Source organism: Myxocyprinus asiaticus, chromosome 47, assembly GCF_019703515.2.
Source record: "Myxocyprinus asiaticus isolate MX2 ecotype Aquarium Trade chromosome 47, UBuf_Myxa_2, whole genome shotgun sequence".
Classification (NCBI taxonomy): Eukaryota; Metazoa; Chordata; class Actinopteri; order Cypriniformes; family Catostomidae; genus Myxocyprinus; species Myxocyprinus asiaticus.
In genome coordinates this window covers 5,535,653-5,555,687 of record NC_059390.1, presented here as the reverse complement: position 1 = coordinate 5,555,687, position 20,035 = coordinate 5,535,653, and the positions used below count along the sequence as shown (strand labels likewise).

The 20,035-nt window shown below is 38.6% G+C and overlaps 1 protein-coding gene across 2 annotated transcripts; it reads right to left on the bottom strand.

The window, feature by feature from the left end:
* Positions 1-97: 97 nt before the first annotated feature.
* Positions 98-14,640, bottom strand: LOC127436559 (mitogen-activated protein kinase 11-like). 2 transcript variants are annotated; one of them, XM_051690830.1, is made up of 12 exons: positions 14,399-14,640; positions 10,073-10,202; positions 9,769-9,827; positions 8,491-8,602; positions 8,278-8,307; positions 7,924-7,971; positions 3,750-3,864; positions 3,442-3,513; positions 3,002-3,081; positions 2,455-2,491; positions 2,102-2,275; positions 98-1,855 (listed from the first exon to the last, which is right to left on the bottom strand). In XM_051690830.1, the coding sequence occupies exons 1-12, from the start codon at positions 14,509-14,511 to the stop codon at positions 1,782-1,784; spliced, it is 1,044 nt and encodes a 347-aa protein (XP_051546790.1). In that variant the 5' UTR covers positions 14,512-14,640; the 3' UTR covers positions 98-1,781. The 2 variants fall into 2 exon arrangements, with proteins under 2 accessions (XP_051546790.1, XP_051546789.1); XM_051690829.1 differs by having other exon boundaries at positions 2,455-2,533; positions 14,399-14,636.
* Between the last annotated feature and the right edge of the window lie 5,395 nt (positions 14,641-20,035).

Below are 20,035 nucleotides of genomic sequence, written 5' to 3'. Positions count from 1 at the left end.
AAAGTTACACACATCATCTTAAGCAATTTTTTGTAATGTGAGGATAATATGTGAGTTTAATTGATTCCCTCTAGTTAAAAACACCAAACACAGCAACTGTTTGAAGAAAATGAGTTTTAGTTGTGTTAAGAAATTAGAGGGTGAGGGGGGAAGAGGCTACATGCTGGTGGGACTGGCCGAATCACAGACAAAAGGAAGAGAGATCCATCCAGTCCCACTGAAACAGCTGAAGGCAGTTTTTATCTTTGTTAAAAATACATGCAGGAGTCCAGGAGGAGGGATACACAGCATAATACAGAGGGCAAAGGGCTAAGGCCACATATCCAGAATTTCCACCCTATTAGTATTTGACATTTGAACAACTTTAGAGAAGTAACACTTGGTTTGTATTTTATACCATCATAGTAATATTTGTGGTGGACTTTTTTTTTTTAGTTCCTAAGAAAGTATTGTAATGAAGTCAGCACATTCGATAAGGGTTTCTGTAATTTACATGTGTAAACGTGCAGTTTCATGACATCAAAGTCGCTTTGACTTCAAAATGTCTAAAATAAATGATAAATTGATGTGATGCAAACTTACTTTACCACTTCCTGAATTGTAGTTTCCTATATGAACACATTCATTTGCTTAACATCTACTGCTATTTTCCAAATCCTTTTCAAGTATTGTGTAAAACACAGTAAAACAAACTTTCAGAACATGTGCTTAATTGTCATGAAAGTAATACCACAATGCCAAAAATCCTAATGGTTCTAAAATTAGGCTTCCTTTTTCTTAATCAAAATAATTTATTTATTTATTTAATTATATTTTGGGGTGAAATATTACGTGAAGATATCCTAGACAGGTTTCGTGAGATTCACCCAAGCAGATCTAGATTTCTGAACTGACTGAACAATGTATGTGGAAACGTGTCTTACAAAAAATAATCTAAAACTGCATATTGGTCCTTTAAATAACCTGAGAACAGAAATACAGTTTGTCCATGTTGTTAACATGGTTTAGCTTTGAAGGATCCAGCATATGTACAACTAATCGGCCCAGCTGCAGTGCACTGTAAACCCACTGTATACTACTTCCATTTCAGGCAATCATTATGAAAAGACTTGTGTTACCTGTAGAGGGAGGAAAGGGTTTGGTGTTTGATTGTGTTGTATGCTTGGGGACAATTTTGAGCTCATCTTTTTTAAATGAACAACTGCTAAACACTTCATATTCACCTGACGTGTGATTCAGTGCAAATCGAACACATTATATTGTTATATTTGAGGTATGTAATATTCAGATAATAGCCTTGCAGATTACTGTAAAATGAGTAAAGACAAATTTAACAGGTTAAATTGTATGCAGAGACTTTGTACATTGATGCGTATATGCAAGCCACACCTACATTCCACCCATTTCAACACTGTAAACATATTTTTCTCCAGCGTGGCCTTTGCCACCTCCTGTCTAGTTTTTTTGGTCTCATATGAAAGATACATACCTGCACACACACATCATGCACATAGTACTATTTAAATGTTGTGTCTATGTTACAACAATACCAGTCAACAATATGAGTTTACCCTCACTTAAATGTGTGTATGAACACACACACACACACACACACACACACAAACACATCATATAGGAAGCACATCATGCCTCAGAAATACTTTGTCATTATCTCTGGTTACAGTCTGTTCAGATGTCAACCAATCCTATACGTCATATGTCAAAGTTTGATAGATAGTGGCAAGAGGGGGATATCTTCTGAACTGTAGTTACGCTCAGTCTTATTGTTCAACTTGTAGACTTTCACTTTTATTTGGAGGACTTTTGAAATTGTTTACTTCCTCATACACCAGCTCTGTGGATAGAGAGAAATTATAATTGAATATATATTTATACTCATTATAATCGACATAGTATACTGTCATGTTTAATTCATGTAATTCAAAAAGCACTTATTGTTTTTTGAGAGATAATGGATGTATAGCCTTCTAGAGCTATAAATGGAGATTATGTTTTTCATTGATTTTTTGAATGAACAACATTCAGTGTCACCAGAAACAGTCTATGAGGCTTATTCAGCTTCTAGCATAACTCTTCTCACCCTTCCACTCCTCTAATGTGCAATCCTTGCTCTCAGGGGTCTGGTCATATGGAGGTGCCTCTGGTTCATCATCAGGGTCGTGGTATTGGGAAAAGTACTGATGACACAGAGCTTCACTGGCCGAGATCCTTCCATCACAATCCAACACTAGCATTTTCTTCAGAAGATCAACCGCTGAAATGAAAGAGTGGCAAGGAACCAAATAATATGATTATAAGAATTTATATTAATAAGAGGAAAAAGGAATACACAAAGTAGTCTACAATGTAGTTCTAAGGGAGGTGCGACACATATATACTGTAATAACAGCATTTTAATAAAGACTCTGTCTGGAAATACAGTGTAAATCTCACCTAATGGATTTGCCCCCCTGAATATCTTCCCCAGATCCTGTTGGGGCATATACGGAAGTGACTGAATGTATTTCTGAGCCTGAACACATAATATTAAAACAAATGATCAGAGGTTGATCCTCATCTACCCATCCATCCATCCTTCCATCCATCCATCCATCTGTTCTGTATATCTGTCCACCCATCCATCCATCTGTTCTGCATATCTGTCCACCCATCCATCTGTTCTGTATATCTGTCCACCCATCCATCCATCTGTTCTGTCTATCCATCCACCAATCCATCCATCAGATCCATCATCCATCTGTCCATCCATCCGTTCTGTCTGTCCATCCATCCGTTCATTCTGTTCTGTCTATCCATCCATCCATCCATCCATCCATCCATCCATCTTTTCTGTCTGTCCATCCATCCGTCTGTTCATTCTGTTCTGTCTGTCTGTCCATCCATCCATTCATCCATCAATCCATCCATCCATCCATCCATCCGTCCGTCAATCCATCCATTCATCCGCCCGTCCATTCATTTGTCCGTCTGTCCGTCTCACATGTTCAGAAGATATCTTCTTCAGAACGTCAGCAGTGGGAGTTCCTACCACCTCCATGATTCTCTTCAGCTGATCTATATCTGCAGGATTTGATAAAGACTGTACAAAACAACACTATATCCTAATAAATTCCTAGATGCATTTTTATGAAAGTGTTTTTATGCATTTATGCATTTTTATGAAAGTGTATACAATGAGTACGTTGAGTACGATTTTCGTAACACCCAGAGTTCAGTTGAAAGTTAAGCCTGACCATGAGAAAGCCTGGCACAGAGTGATAAGAGTCTTTTTCTTGCTCTTGGCATTCATTTTTTTTTTTTTTTAAATAATATGATTCGACCACTTAGCTTTTACCACCTACCTTACAGGAAGCATGACTTCCTCAAAAACCACACAAGCACTAAGAAGAGATTTAAGTGCCTCTTTTGAAAGAAGGATACAATCGTTGCCCGGAAACAAAACCTTCCCCTTCAGAAGTTCACCCATGATGCATCCAACAGACCAAATATCCACTGAAAAACAGACATGATCTTTCTTAACCATTTGCAAACAACACAATGATGTTTCAAAATGTATATACAGATGTTCCAAATCATTAATAATCCCTCGTCATGATCCAGGCATGCAGACAAAATGTTAAAAGTTATGTAAAGGGCAAGAGGTAGCACCAATATTGATTTATTGGGTTTCAGCATTAAACATAGCAAACAATAAAACTTAAAGTCAGATATTTTTAATCTTCACTTACCTGTCTGGTTGTAATGCATCCAGTTGAGCATGATTTCAGGTGCTCTGTACCAGCGAGTCGCGACATACCCGGTCATCTCATCGTCTGTTTGCCTGGCTAATCCAAAGTCCAGGATCTGAAGACAGTAATATATATATATATTGAAAATAAAATAAAATATATATATAGAATACACAATAGACAATATATACACTACATTGCCAAAAGTATTCGCTCATCTGCCTTTAGACTCATATGAACTTAAGTGACATCCCATCCCATATAACAGCTTCAACTCTTCTGGGAAGGCTTTCCACAAGGTTTAGGAGTGTGTTTATGGGAATTTTTGACCATTCTTCCAGAAGCGCATTTGTGAGGTCAGACACTAATGTTGGACGAGAAGGCCTGGCTCACAGTCTTCGCTCTAATTCATCCCAAAGGTGCTCTATCGGGTTGAGGTCAGGACTCTGTGCAGGCCAGTCAAGTTCTTCCACACCAAACTCGCTCATCCATGTCTTTATGGACCTTGATTTGTGCACTGGTGCGCAGTCATGTTGGAACAGGAAGGGGCCATCCCCAAACTGTTCCCACAAAGTTGGGAGCATGGAATTGTCCAAAATCTCTTGGTATGCTGAAGCATTCAGAGTTCCTTTCACTGGAACTAAGGGGACAAGCCCAGCTCCTGAAAAACAACCCCACACCATAATCCCCCCTCCACCAAACTTCACAGTTGGCACAATGCAGTCAGACAAGTACCGTTCTCCTGACAACCGCCAAACCCAGACTCGTCCATCAGATTGCCAGATGGAGAAGCGTGATTTGTCACTCCAGAGAACGCGTCTCCACGTCTTTACTGTGTAAAGCGGCGTGCTTTACACCACTACACCCGACGCTTTGCATTGCACTTGGTGATGTATGGCTTGGATGCAGCTGCTCGGCCATGGAAACCCATTCCATGAAGCTCTCTATGCACTGTTCTTGAGCTAATCTGAAGGCCACATGAACTTTGGAGGTCTGTAGCGATTGACTCTGCAGAAAGTTGGCGACCTCTGCGCACTATGCGCCTCAGCATCCGCTGACCCCGCTCTGCCATTTTACGTGGCCTACGACTTTGTGGCTGAGTTGCTGTCATTCCCAATCGCTTCCACTTTGTTATAATACCACTGACAGTTGACTGTGGAATATTTAGTAGCGAGGAAATTTCACGTCTGGACTTGTTGCACAGGTGGCATCCAATCACAGTACCACGCTGGAATTCACTGAGCTCCTGAGAGCGGCCCATTCTTTCACAAATGTTTGTAGAAGCAGTCTGCATGCCTAGGTGCTTCATTTTATACACTTGTGGCCATGGAAGTGATTGGAACACCTGAATTCAATTATTTGGATGAGTGAGCGAATACTTTTGGCAATATAGTGTATATACACACATACACACATATACACATACATAGTGCAAATCTAAATACAAACTGGTTATATACAGTGCAAGGGAATGTAATGGCAGAAGAGGTTGGATGTGTTGGATAATATAAAAAGACTAAGCTGTGTAATGCACATTAATTATTGCTCAATGGGGCAGTTTTAACTGTTCATGAGATGGATAGCCTGAGGGAAAAATCTGTTACTGTGCCTGACGTTTCTGGTGCTCAGAGCTCTGATGCATCGGCTAGAAGGCAACAGTTCAAAAAGGTAGTGGGCAGGGTGAGTGGGGTCCAGAGTGATTTTTCCAGCCTTTTTCCTTACTCTGGAAGTGTATAGTTCTTGAAGGGAGGGCAGGGGGCAACCAATAACGCTCTCAGCAGTCCGAACTGTCCTTTGTATTCTTCTGATATCCAATTTCGTAGCTGAACCAAACCAGACAGATATTGAAGTGCAGAGGACAGACTCAATGACTGCTGAGTAGAAATGTATCAGCAGCATCTGTGGCAGGTTGAACTTCCTCAACTGGCAAAGGCAGCACAACCTCTGCTGGGCCTTTTTCACAGTGGAGTCAGTGTGGGTCTCCCACTTCAGGTCCTGTGAGATGGTAGTGCCCAGGAACCTGAATGACTCCACTGCTGCCACAGTGCTGTTTAGGATGGTGAGGGGGGACAGTGTTGGGGTGTTCCTCCTAAAGTCCACAATCATCTCCACCATTTTGAGCGTGTTCAGCTCAAGGTTGTTTTGACTGCACCAGACAGCCAGCTGTTTAACCTCCCTTCTGTATGCAGACTCATCGTCATCTCGGATGAGGCCAATGACAGTGGTGTCATCTGCAAACTTCAAGAGCTTGATAGAGGTGTCCTTGGCGATGCAGTCATTGGTGTAGAGGGAGAAGAGTAGTGAGGAGAGCACACATCCCTGGGGGGCACCAGTGCTGATTGTACAGGTGCTGGAAGTGAATTTCCCTTGTCTCACAAGCTGCTGCTTGTTTGTCAGAAAGCTGGTAATCCACTGACAGATAGATGTGGGAACAGAGAGTTGGTGTAATTAAGTCCGGAAGATAGCTGGGGTGATGGTGTTGAAAGCCAAACTGAAGTCCACAAAAAGGATCCTTGCATATGTCCCTGGTCTGTCCAGATGTTGCAGGATATGATGCAATCCCATGTTGACTGCATCATCCACAGACCTGTTTGCTCGATAAGCAAATTGAAGGGGATCTAGAAAGGGTCCAGTGATGTCCTTCAGGTGGGCCAACACCAGTCTCTCAAATGACTTCATAACCACAGACGTCAGGGCGACAGGTCTGTAGTCATTAAGTCCTGTGATTTTTGGTTTCTTTGGGATAGGGATGATAGTGGAGCATTTGAAGCAGCATGGGACTTCACACTTCTCCAGTGATCTATTGAAGATCTCTGTGAAGATGGGGGCCAGCTGGTTAGCACAGGATCTAAGACATGCAGGTGAAACGGCATCTGTGCCCTGTGCTTTCCTTATCCTTTTTTTTTTTTTTTGAAAGACATGGCACACATCATCTTCACAGATCTTAAGTGCAGGTTGAGTAGCAGGAGGGGTGAGGAGGGGGGTTGCAGGAGGTGTTGGTGTTTGTGTGAAGTGAAGGTCAGTGTGGGGTGTGAGATTGGGCCTTTCAAATCTACAGTAGAACACATTCAGGTCGTCAGCCTGTTGTTGGTCCACCACAGGGTTGGGGGTAGGATTTCTGTAATTTGTAAGTTGTTTCATGCCACTCCACACTGATGCAGGGTCGCTAGCTGAAAATGTGTTTTTCAGCTTCTCAGAGTATCTTCTTTCTTCTTTTCTCTGATTTCCTTATTCAGTGTGTTCCTGGTCTGATTGTACAAGACTTTATCCCCATCCCTGTAAGCATCCTCTTTGGCCTGACAAAGCTGCCTGAGTTCTGCTGTAAACCATGGTTTGTCAATGTTAAATGTTAAATAAGTCCTAGTAGGGATGCACATATCCTTACAGAAACTGATATATGATGTAACAGTATATGTGAGCTCATCCAGATTGGTGTCTGCAGCCTCAAAAACACTTCAATCAGTGCAGTCAAAGCAGCCTTGTAGTTCCAGCTCTGCTTCATTGGTTCATCACTTTACAGTCCGTATTACAGGCTTAGCAGATGTTAGTTTCTGTCTGTAGTTTGGAAGAAGATTAACCAAACAGTGACCAGAGAGTCCCAAAGCTGCTCTAGGGACAGAGTGATATGCATCCTTTAATGTTGTGAAGCAGTGATCCAGTATATTTCTGTCTCTGGTTGGGCATGTAATGTGCTGTTTGTATTTGGGAAGTTCAAATGTGAGGTTTGCTTTGTTAAAATCCCCAAGAATAATAATAACTGAGTCCGGGTATTGTCCATGTCTGTGATTTGATCAGCCAGCTGTTGCAGCGCGGCATTCAAACACGCGTTTGGCGCGATGTAAACACTAACCAGAATAAACGAGGAAAACTCCCGTGGCGGGTAGAAAGGCTTACAGTTAATAAAGAGTGCTTCCAAATTAGGATAGCACATATTCTTTAATGTTGTTACCTCTGTACACCAACTTTCATTGATGTAAAAGCATGTTCCACCGCCTCTCGTTTTCCCCGTTAACTCTGCAATGCGATCCGCTCTGAACAGCTGAAAGCCCGGCAGATGTAATGCAGGGGTTTTGTCCCTATAAAGTGGTCGTTTGTCTAAGGGATGATGTAGTGTGCTTCACAAAAGCTGTCCATGTAGCAAATGTAGAAAGGCATCAAAGGGGGTTTTCCTTACCCTGAGTTCACAATCTTCATTCACTGCTACATTGCTTGGCTTTAAGTCCTGAAACACACATACAATCATAATACTGAAATTATGGCATTTAATTTTAAAAGGGTCTGATGAATGATTAAATAAAAGCAAAGGCTTGGAAGACATTACATATAAACCAAAAAGAACCATGAGATATAAATGACCTTTATTTCTATTATACAGTTGCTATGTATATGTTTCTATTATACAGTTTCTACTTTACTGCAGATCTTCATTCTGCTGTAAAGAGGGTTAAAGGGAGCAAAACTCTGGTGACCTCTAAAAAGGAATACTAAACCAGACCAAACCAAGGAAAGAGAAAGGTAAAGCACTCACTCTGTGAATCAGTCCGGCTGAATGGATGTACTGTGAGAAAAAAATAAGAGCTGTAAAATCGGGCATTGGGACAGTGAAAGAATGGAATGAAAAACAGTTTGGTAGTGCAACTCAGAACTGATTACAACACAGCATGAAACAACATCTGTTTCCCTCTTTTGGAGTGGCATGTGTGTGTGTGTTTACAAAGAAGAGAGAGGAAGATTGACTTACTTTAAGGCCCCTGAGAAGCTGATAGATGAGGAATTGTATATGTTCATCTGAGAGTCTTTGAAACTTGACAATGTTGTTGAGATCCGCTCCCATCAGGTTAGTAACAAGGTAGCTAGAATGACAGAGACAGTTATGAATGTTACACAAGGATACACTTGTTTGTCTGAACCAGAGCCTGTAAATGATTACAAACTTGCAAAAGCCAAAAAATATTGGTTGACAATGGACCAAATTGGAGTCAATTTGTGGCAAATTAAAACAAAACTATGATTGGAGGTACAGTCCATTCAATACTGAATGTTGCATATCTTAGGCTACATCCCAAGTCGGTGTTTGGGATTGACAACCGTATTTACTTACAGGTGTGAGTCTTGAAAATTCTCGTTCATACAACAGTGTACAGTAGCAATTCGAATGCTGTCTGTATGAATGAACTATGACAATGAACAATGAACAAGTCACAACCGTATTCCAACAGCTGTAACCATTGTGACATTGACTAAAAGATGGCGGTGTCCATAACGCCAGCATGTCTTACCACAATTGCTGCCGTGTTATTATATAAATGAGTCCAATCGAGGCACGCGTTCATCCATCAGATCATAACTAACCAACAGCAGCTTTGAATGCTTTTTAACCACATGCAAAGTGCAGCTTTTGTGTCGGGCGTCTCGTGCCTGTGAGCAGCCGGTGGAAGACAGCGGCTGAATCTTCAGATGACACGCAGCTCATTTCTCCATCTCCGTGAGTTAACGAAACCCCACAAGAAACACACGAGACACATGCGTGTACATTAAAGTGTGTCTCTCACTGTACATGACGTTACTAACAACTAGTTGTCCAGTACGGTTCCGTTCACACAGCACAGGTTTGCCGAGAATGCGGTTGTGAGACCTGAAAATTTGCGGGTGTCAGTTCGGTTATAGAATGCGGTTGTCACACCTGTAAATAACCGTCCTGTGTGTGAACGGAACTGTATTAAGTACTCAAAACAGGTCTGACAACTGTTTTCTGGTGCTGTGTGAACGTGGCCTTAGTGTTGATAATTCATCTAAAGAAGCAAAAAATAAAAAAATAAAAAAATCCAGATGATTAAAATCTCCAAAAATGTACAGCCTCACTGCCTAATTTTTAATTGTGTCAAACTAAATATGGCATAATGCCATGAAGGAAAACATAACAGTTTTCACAGAACTGTTTCATAGAAATGTGCCTTTGTGAACCAAATTAAAATGCAGTGTTATCAAATACAGATATTGTCACCGGCCAGATGCTTACACCTCATTGAATTCTTCTAGTGAAGCTGCCGGGGTGAAAACATCCAGCAGCCCAATAACCTGGATAATACAAGAACATACAACATGAACAAGAGTGACTCGAGAAGCTTTAGACTTCCCCTACAGAAAGCTATTACAACAATGACCAAAAAAATTTGATTCAACATTTATAGTTGATTGTTCTAGCAGATGTATGAACTGTGTTTGTGCAGTGATGGGCATTGTGTTGATTTGTAAGTGTATGTTGTTTGTATGCATAACTGTGAACATTTATGTGTTTGTGTGTATTTATTCATGGCACTCACATTCTCATGGTTCATGTGTTTGAGCAGTCTCAGTTCTCGGTATGTTCTTCTACTGTGGATGAGGGACTGGAATGGCCTGGAGAGCTTCTTAACAGCCACTTTCTGGCGTAGACGCACATCATAAGCTGAGCTGAATAAAAGAGAGTCATTTGGAATAATTTGGCATCTAAAATTTTGGCTGACCATTGCTGTGATAACTTCACATGTCTAGATGTTTCCACATTCCTGACAAGAAGCAGGTCACTGTCCAGTCAACATTCCTTCATGCTAACATCAACCGCATATGGCTCTGATGTGGAATGAGGGTTTGTCTTCACTCTGCTCCAATTTCGATATGTTCTTACCACAGACTCTTCTAGAACTTTATTATTAAAATCTATTTATCAAAACAATTTCAATAACTGTCCAATAAGTGAAGGGATTTTAAGGTAAAAAGCCCCCTTGTTGCAGGAGCTAAAGGCCACAATTAAATGCATTGTTTTTCTTAAGTGGGAAGAATAGATTTGTTATGAAAAATGTTCAATGTGGGCTCATATTGACTGATCCAATCACAGTGGAGATTCATTTGTTTATAGAAAACTTAAGATGTAATGAAACGTCAAATGTGTTTGAAATGAACCAGAAATGATGCCCCCTTTTCTGAAATGGTTATTTTGAATAAGCTTTATTTTAATTTGTTACTAAAAAAGCATCTTGTGGTCTCAAAAATATTTGCTTAAGTAGACAAATTGTGCCCTATAACTATTGCCCTGGTATCAACACTATATCAATATAATTACCCCCGTTGTGGATTAATTGTATTAAAAACAACCTTCTGTTGTTATTTCTTTTAACACAAATCATGTTGCTCCATCAATATAATAAAAAAAAAAAAAAACGTATTCTTGAATCTTGAGACACTTGAACAAAAAAAGTGTGACCAGAGAAAAAGCTAATTTCCCTTAAGGTGTGCCTTTAGCCCCATTGTACCCTATTATATTATATTACATTATATTATATTACTCCCTGGAATACTTTATTCCGAATGGTCAATCGAAGCATTCTGCGATTATATATTATTGTGCTAAACTTTATAATCAGGACCCACATCATTCTATACTATTATATTGTGTAAATATGATTTTTCCAATTTGTATTTTTTTTAGAGCCACATCAAAAAGGTCTCTGACTCTCTTTGAGACAAGAGCACCAAACCCCCATTTGAGATGTTCCCATTCCCCAATTCAACCCATCCACACCCCAGGTCTACTCAGCCCCCTTCCCCCTAAATCAGCTCTACTGTGAAGAAGTCAAATAATCACATAGTAGAAAGGGACTTAATGTGAACAATGCTGATATGACACAAAATCATTATTGCAATGTTGATTTTGCAAAAGCAATTTTGCAATTTGGATTTCAGTAACTTTCATCTGTTCTTCTGAAAAATTGTCTTTAAACAGTATCTTAAAATGCTTTTCTTTATTAAAGCACCATGAGACCATGTCTTTTATTTGAATACATAATAAAGACTTAATCATGTCTGTCATGTAGGATGATATGCACTGCAATGTCTTAATAACCATGTCCCCAGGCATTTAGAATCAGCTGAACCTATTCAAGCCAACATGGGATCCAATCTAAAACAATTAAATCCTATTTGTAAATCTATTGTTAATGCTGTAGATACTTCAATGTACATCATAAAGTAATTAGGTCTCAGATGGTCTTGGGATATTGTGGGGCATCTGTGTCCCTTACAATGAAATTAGCTGAATTGCATAATTTTTCAGGGCTGGCATCCTGCCAAACAAAACATAAGGAAAACTGGTAATAGTTTCCAAAATAAATGATTCCCCATGATGCCCTCAAGCAATGTTCTCAGCTTTATTTTCAGATGTCTTTTGGGTTTGGGATGTTTTGCGAGGTAGCTGCCATCTAGCATATATATATATATATATATATATATATATATATATATATATAATGACCTGGAAGCATCAATGTTAAATGGTCCACCACCACATGACATAACCAGGTGTGTTACAAGACAATAAATGTGGTTGTTGAAGCCATACCTGGAACATTTATACATATTGGACAAAAAAATACATTGAATGAGGAAAAAGGACAATTCCCAAAAATTAACTGTGTTGTGTATCTGCCAGCCACTCTGTGTGGCTAAATGTTGAGTGGGTTTCTGGTTGGGTTATTTCTTATAAGGGATGTTCAGATCTTATAAGGTAGACTGTTTTTGAGCATCTTCTTAGGTCAGTGGCTTGCAAGTGCAATGCGGAGAGGAAACAGTAATTCCGGATTACACAGCAACTGTGAAATTTGATTTGAGTTTAAAAAAGTTTAAGAAAGGGGAAGAGAAACATGGTTCACTTGCAAACTAAACTTAACAAATTTTGCAACTTCTGATTGAAATATTTGGAAATTAATACCATGATGGAAAAAAAAAAAACAGGCTGGTTTAAATTGTTTTTTGTTTGTTTGTTTGTTTGGTTTTTTTTGGGAGACCAGCATAAACCAGCTAATACCTTAAAACAGTTAAGACCAGCAAACATCTTAGGCTGTTTTATATTGTTTTTATTTTCATTTGGGTATGGTGAGAATAGGAACATGCTTAGGCCAAGAGAGAAGCTGTGTTACCATGGCAGCACCATGGCAACCGTTTCAGTCAGTCACAGCATGAAGAAGGCTAGAGAGCTCTAACAAAGTCTTTCTAGCAAGTCAGTCGACTGGCGGCCATCTTTGGAACATTCCTGGGAGGCTATTTCCAGTCATGCCAGTGCAGCTCCTATCTATTTGAATGGGTGAAAACTGAAATCTCAAAAACGGTTGGTCAAGATTACGATCAAAGAACATATTTCAAATCATCAGTAAAATTTGACAATGCTGGTATCATTATTGTGCTTCTTTACCTGAGATTACGCTAAAAAATGTGATTTTCCCAGCTTGTATAGCTAATGCGCATGTGCATTCTCGAGATGATTGACAGGTGATGTCTGTATCTAAAAGGTGATTGGCTCTTTTACCTGCAAGGCGGGACTTCCTTTCTACATCCGTTGACCTTTGGGCGCTAGAGCTTCTTGGCTGAGCGTTCTAATTTCTCCCATTCATTTTAATAGAAGTGGCCCATCTCTGCTAAATAGTCTCTAGCTCTAATGTTGTAACCGAGATGTTACAGTGGCATGTAAATCTCTGACTGAGTGCATCAGCAGTATGAATTTGTGCAGAATTATGGCAGGATGACAAAGCTGGAAGTATTCTCATGCAGATGATCATCAGATTGCTGATGTGGGTGTGGCAATGGTGAAACTGAAGATGGTTTTACAGTACATCAACACTAGATCTAAGTAGGCCTAGCATTATGGCCACTACTACAGGAATATTGTCCTACCAGATTGGCATGCTGGAATGTTGCTACAACATAACAAACACACTTACTGGATCTGAGGCCTTCGTATGTGGTCATTCTGCATATGATGAGACTGCCTGTGAAATACATGGGAACCCCTGCGTTTTGTTTTAATACAAATACTACCATTGCCTTCTATTTGGAGAGACTAGCAACTAAATCAATTGGATCTCAAGAATCATTTAAGAATAAACACAGTTGAGAGTGATTTTTACTCATCTCCAGACAGGCCAAATGAGTTTAGACAGACATTATTGCTGCAGGAACATTGCTTCATATGTTTTAAATATATATTTAATATGACTGAATCAGCCTGACTACATTAGGTTACACCAACTAACCAACTAACATCATTTTAAGGGTTATAGATCAGATAGAAATAGCTCTTTCAGGTACCAACTGCATGTTGCCTTTTTTTTTTTTTTTTTTTTTTTTTTTTTACATTTAATGATTGGCACATCTCAATCTTATCAATGTCAATAAACCACAGGAGCAGCAGCCTTCATTACAATAAAGAGCAATTTTAAGTCAAATGACAACGAATAAATAAGTCATACCAAGACAAATGTTCATTATCAACATGATAAAGATTAATGCTTTTCTTGAACCAATTTTATTTTATTTTTTCCTCCAAGATGCAAGCCGGATGTTGTTTTATCAGTCTTTATTCCTACCTCTCCCTCTCCTTTTGGACGCTTAATTGCAAATCCTACTATGACGAGGGCTTACCAACGAATACTACCTAAGTAATATTCATGAACCCTGCCACCACTCGGTTAATTCGCCAGCTGTCTGACGTCCGCTTACTCGGCGCTTTAGCCAATCAGTTATGTTTACGTGCCGCGTATCACATTGCGTAATCAATATTAATGAGATAAGCCGTTATCATAGTAGTGTGTGAAAAATCGCCCGCTCGCTCGACTCACCATACTGAGCCGTATGCCCCCGATCCAACCGGTGTGAGGTTCTGGTATCGTTCGGGCACCTCCCAGACTGTCTTGTTTAGCTCTTGCCGGTAGAATCCCGGTTTTGCCGACATATCCCTCTTAACAAAAAACTCTCTATATTACAAAAATGTCAGAAAATATTAACGCCTACGCCAGAGAGGTATCCCTGTGAGAAGAGCCAGCCGGTTTTGGTGCCTCTTCTATTTGCCAGAAATGGGAGGAACCGTCTGTAGTGTTGTGCGTGTGAGAGAATAATGGGGGATGGGGCATGCAGTGGAATAATTTTGTTATTCAAATAAATAAATAAACACTATTATTATTATTGTTGTTGTTGTTGTTGTTGTTGTTGTTATGCTATAATCATACTATTATAAGAAGCATTAAAATAAGCTTACAGTGGTATCATACTTTTACGAAATTTGCTCATTAGTTTAATTCCATACATTAATCTTAATCAAGAAGGTAGCCTACTGTATATTTATGTCAATATATACAAAAAACAAAATGCCTAACTTTTACTTTGAAATAAAGTTTTATTAGCCATATTGTTAATCTCAGTTTAAACTCACAAAGAAAGATTAAATATTGAAATTTCCGTGAGTATAAATATGAGATATAATCGTATATTTCCATCTGCAATAGGCCTACAATCCAAAGAAAGAAGTCAAAATATGAAGACATAGGCCTATAAAAACAGCTAATGCAAAAAGAGTTCTCATTAATTAAGTATTTCCTAATCCAAATAATTTAATCTGTTACAAATCCATACCATTTATTGCACACACACACACACACACACACACACACACACACACACACACACACACACACACACACACACACACACACACACACACATATGCTGGTGCAGCTATCATTATGTGGACTCTCCATAGACATAATTATTTTTATACTGTACAAACTATAGATTCTATCCCCTAACCCTACCCCTAAACCTAACCCTCACAAAAAACTTTCTGCATTTTTACATTTTCCAAAAAACATCGTTTAGTATGTTTTTTTAAGAGATTTAAATTATGGGGACACTAGAAATGTCCTCAAACCACATTTGTAGCACAATACACTTGTTACCAGTTTGTAACATAAAAAATGTCCTTGTAAACCACTTAAACTTGCAAACACACACACACACACACACACACACACACACACACACACACTCACAAACACACCCTCACACACACACACACACACACACACACACACACACACACACACACACACACACACACACTCACAAACACACCCTCACACACACACACACACACACACACTCACAAACACACCCTCACACACACACACACACACACACACACACACACTCACAAACACACCCTCACACACACACACACACACACACACACACACACACACACAAAGTCTATCTGGACTTTTCATTCACAGACTATGAAGTTTGAAATAGCTACCTCTGGTATTTCATCCCTATTAAAACACAACAGAGGAGAAAACCTTGTTTTACAATATCATAAATAAATAAATAAATAAATATTGTCAAATGTACAACTGGAGATCCAATTAAAGACGGACAAAACAGGGGATGTGACTGGAGAACAATATCAACACAACAGTGCAGAAAAATGATTTAATAATAATATATAATAAATTAATATTAAACAATAATAAAGAATAATCACTGACCTGACAGATGAAAGGGAGGTACTCGTGACAGCAAGCATCCACCCATCCAAAAGTATTATCTTTATCCTCTATCAGTTTTCCACAAAACTTGTTCATTGGGTCCACTGGGAAGGTGCTGTGCCACAGTGCATGGTCCACATACGGCCCACCGGTCCACAGCCAGGGAGAGCAAGTGAAGAGCATATTTCGTTCAAGCCCTATCCACACTCCATTGGTGATTTCTTCACCCTGCAGCATTTGAGTGATGTAATCTTGTACCGTGTCATTTAAAATATACACCAAAGTCTGGTGATGAGTTTTGCAATACAGCAATGCATCAATCCAGCTTTTTGAATCATTGATAAAGGTTAAGTGACCTGATAAGGTAGACACAAAACAACAAAACACAACAGTAATTTACAGCTACTGTAGCTTATTTAATTTAAAAAATATAGTTGTTGCTTCTTTGCAAATTGATTGAGAATAATAGCAGTGCTTCATATTAATGACCCAGTTCTACCACACCCTGTCTCCAATATAACTGAAAACAACAAAAAACAAAAACAAGCATTTATTTCTAATAATTTCTAAAAACAAAATGCGGGTTTTCCTGCAGGAGCGTCAGAAGTTGTTTTTATTGTGGTTTTATTGTTTACAAGTGGATAGCCATCTTAATAAGACAATAAATAAGACACTGAAATTAAATATGTATGTTATGAATGTATGAAAATGTTGTTTCTAAGAAGAAAATGTACAGTATCAAAACAACACTTCATTTCTCTTTGTTCTTGACTCAAACTGGCAAATGTCTCCCGCATCTTCTTGATGCCCACAGTTGTACTTTCGGTGTTCATTTGATCTACAGTTTTTCAGTGTAGATCCACTCCCAGTGCAGTGTACATAATTTATCCATATTGGTCCTGATCCCTGTCCAAAATATGCAGGATGTTTTACCTCTGTAACATTCCCACAGCCCAATTCTTTACACACCACTGCAGCATCTGATAGATCCCAGCCATTATCACACACTGCTCCCCACTGACCATCATAAAGAACTTCCACTCTTCCAGAACAAGAACAGAAATATACTGTAGCCTATATTCGATTATAGTGAACCTCCATGCAGTCTCCCAGATCAAAAGCTGTCACCTTTCACCTAACCCTATCACACACAAAAGTTTTTTTTTCCATATTTGTGTACTTTTTTTTTAAACATTTTTTATAGAACACGTATCATTAATATATAATTTGTTCATGTGATTCATGTAGGTCTCAAACACTTCAACATTCTTAAGGTTAAAATGTACAATATCAAAACTGTACTTCATTGCTGTGAATGTTTTATGACTCACATCGACAGATGACTCCAGCATCCTCATGATGTCTACAGTCATGTATTCCCCATCCATGAAATGCACAGCACTTTAGAGAAGACTCAGTCCATAAACAGTTTACATTATCCATCCATATTTGTCCTGAACCTTGTCCAAAATATGCATAACTCTTTGCCTTTTTAACATCTGCACAGCCCATCAATTTATTTTACTGAGGTAAGAATGTGAGCCAGACCTGAACGCATAAGTGCAAAGACCCATTGTGTCTAATGCACAAACTGCCAGACCATAAACTGCATTTTCTACACTAGGCACCACACTATGAAAGTTTCTGAATCTCTTAAAGAAAAGATCATCCAAAAAGGAAAATTCTGTCATCATTTACTCCCCCTCCATGCTGTTCCAAACCCATATGACTTTTTTCTTCTGTGGAACCCAAAAGGAGATGATAGGCAGAATGACAACCTCAGACACTATTCACTTTCATTGCATCTTTAAAAGTGAATAGGGACTCAAGCTAACATTCTGCTGAACATTTCCTTTTGTATTCCATGAAAAAGGAAAGTCATACAGGTTTGGAGCATCATGGAGAGAATTGTCCTTTAAACAAGTTTTCTTTCACTGAAAGCTCATTTGTTTAAACAGCATTGTAAGGAAATACAGTAATACCCAGTAAAGAGGCCAGTATGTGCAATGATGACCAGGAGTCAAAGTTGAAGTTTCAATCAACAGAGAGAGAGAGAGAATTTACTAAAGACAAAGTTTTCCACATTTCTACAGGCAAAAGACAGAAAGAGAAAATGAGTCGAGAATCTAACCTCGAACTACCTTAGATTACAGAAACGACAGTAATTTAGGCATATGCAAATGAATTGACACCATCTCTTATGAGTACGGAGATCTGATAGGTGAAATCTTACAAACATGATGTTCTGTTTAACTACGTGAATGCAATCATTCATAAGATTATATTTTTCAAACACTCAAACACAAATGGGTCAAAGGTGAGTCTTCTCTCGAGATAAACTGCCGTCCAGTTCCTCTGACTTAGTCACATGATTCTCAAATCTACAAACAATCCCTGCAATGACATCATTAGACAGAACACAACATAGGCAACATAGAAACATCTTTCTCCCAAGGATGATTCAGACCTCAACGGGACACAGGCCTTATCTAGCTTTTGATTATAACAATTCTAGCAAATTCAACTCATCAACAGGCTGAAGAGACAGGGGTAAATCCACCCCTTCAGCATTTACATATATTTTTCATCAGAGCACTAGACACGAAACCATGTCCTTTATTTAAATACATTATAATGACTTATTAACAACTCTCACGCACTATGACTAATACACTGCAATGTCTTTACAACCATATCCCCAGGCTGTGAAATACAGACAATCAGCAGCAATTAAATACTTCATATAAATCAGTTGTTAATGTTGTGCATCTGTTAATGCATTTATCTGTTTGGAATCTTTTTTTTAAGAGAAATCTGCCAAACTAATGAAAACAAAAAACAAAACTGGTAGTAACTTCCAAAAAGGCCCTGCGAGTCTTTTTTTCCCTAATGCCTATAAGTTAGGAATAAATAATAGTTTGTTGCCATTCAGCATTTTAGACCAAAGTGACTTGCAATACAGTAAATTCAGTATAAAATGTTAACAAAGTACAGTATAGGTATAGCAATGTATGCCAAAGTAAGGTGCAGAATTCCTTTCAATGCTTTTATGTGGCAGCACACACATTCAAACCTCTCTAATATTTGTAGAATGCTTTTCTGGCATAGTTTAAAATACTCCTAATCCACTTCATCAAGCCCATTTTCCTTTCTTTGTGTTGTTTATTGTATTTCTACCCATTTTTACCAGCTATATTATTAGTGATGCATGTTAAGGCAATATTTGTACTTTAAGAAATGCTTTTAGTTACTTTTAGAAACAGTACAGACAGAAACTATACAATTATGCAAATATTTTGTGGTGTGTAGTTTTACATCCAGGCAGAAATGCTCTTGTTGTTTTTTATGGAAATACAAACATGGTAAACAAATTACCCTTATCTCTAAACAGAGTGTAGATGTAGACAAAGAGTGCTGATTACTTAAGAGTTTCATTTTACCACCCTATTTTTACATTTTTAGGTATTGCACATTTTCACTAGCTACAGTTGTACATTTCCATTAGTGCATATTCAGATAAGTGGCCAATCAATATGTTTTTTTTTGTTTTTTTAATAACTGACTATGACAGTTTTATCTTTGGTCCCCCCAATAATGAATACTGTATTTGGTTACACCTTTGGATTAGTATATTTAGTATATTAATAGTGATAATAATATTATCACTATTATTATAATTAGCTTGTGTTCTTATATTTTTAATTTTAAAGGCCCCAGACCCCTATGTCCCCCACCGGTGCTTCCAAATCAGGTGCAGTTGCCACCGCTCTCATATGTTTGTCTGGAGCACTGCATATACAAAAAACAAACAGCCCAACTCTTACTTTGAAACAAAGGTTTATTAGCCATATTGTTTATCTTAATTGACAGTAAACTCACAAAGAAAAAATATTACAGATTAATATTTCCATTGGGATTCTAACAGTATAGGTGGCT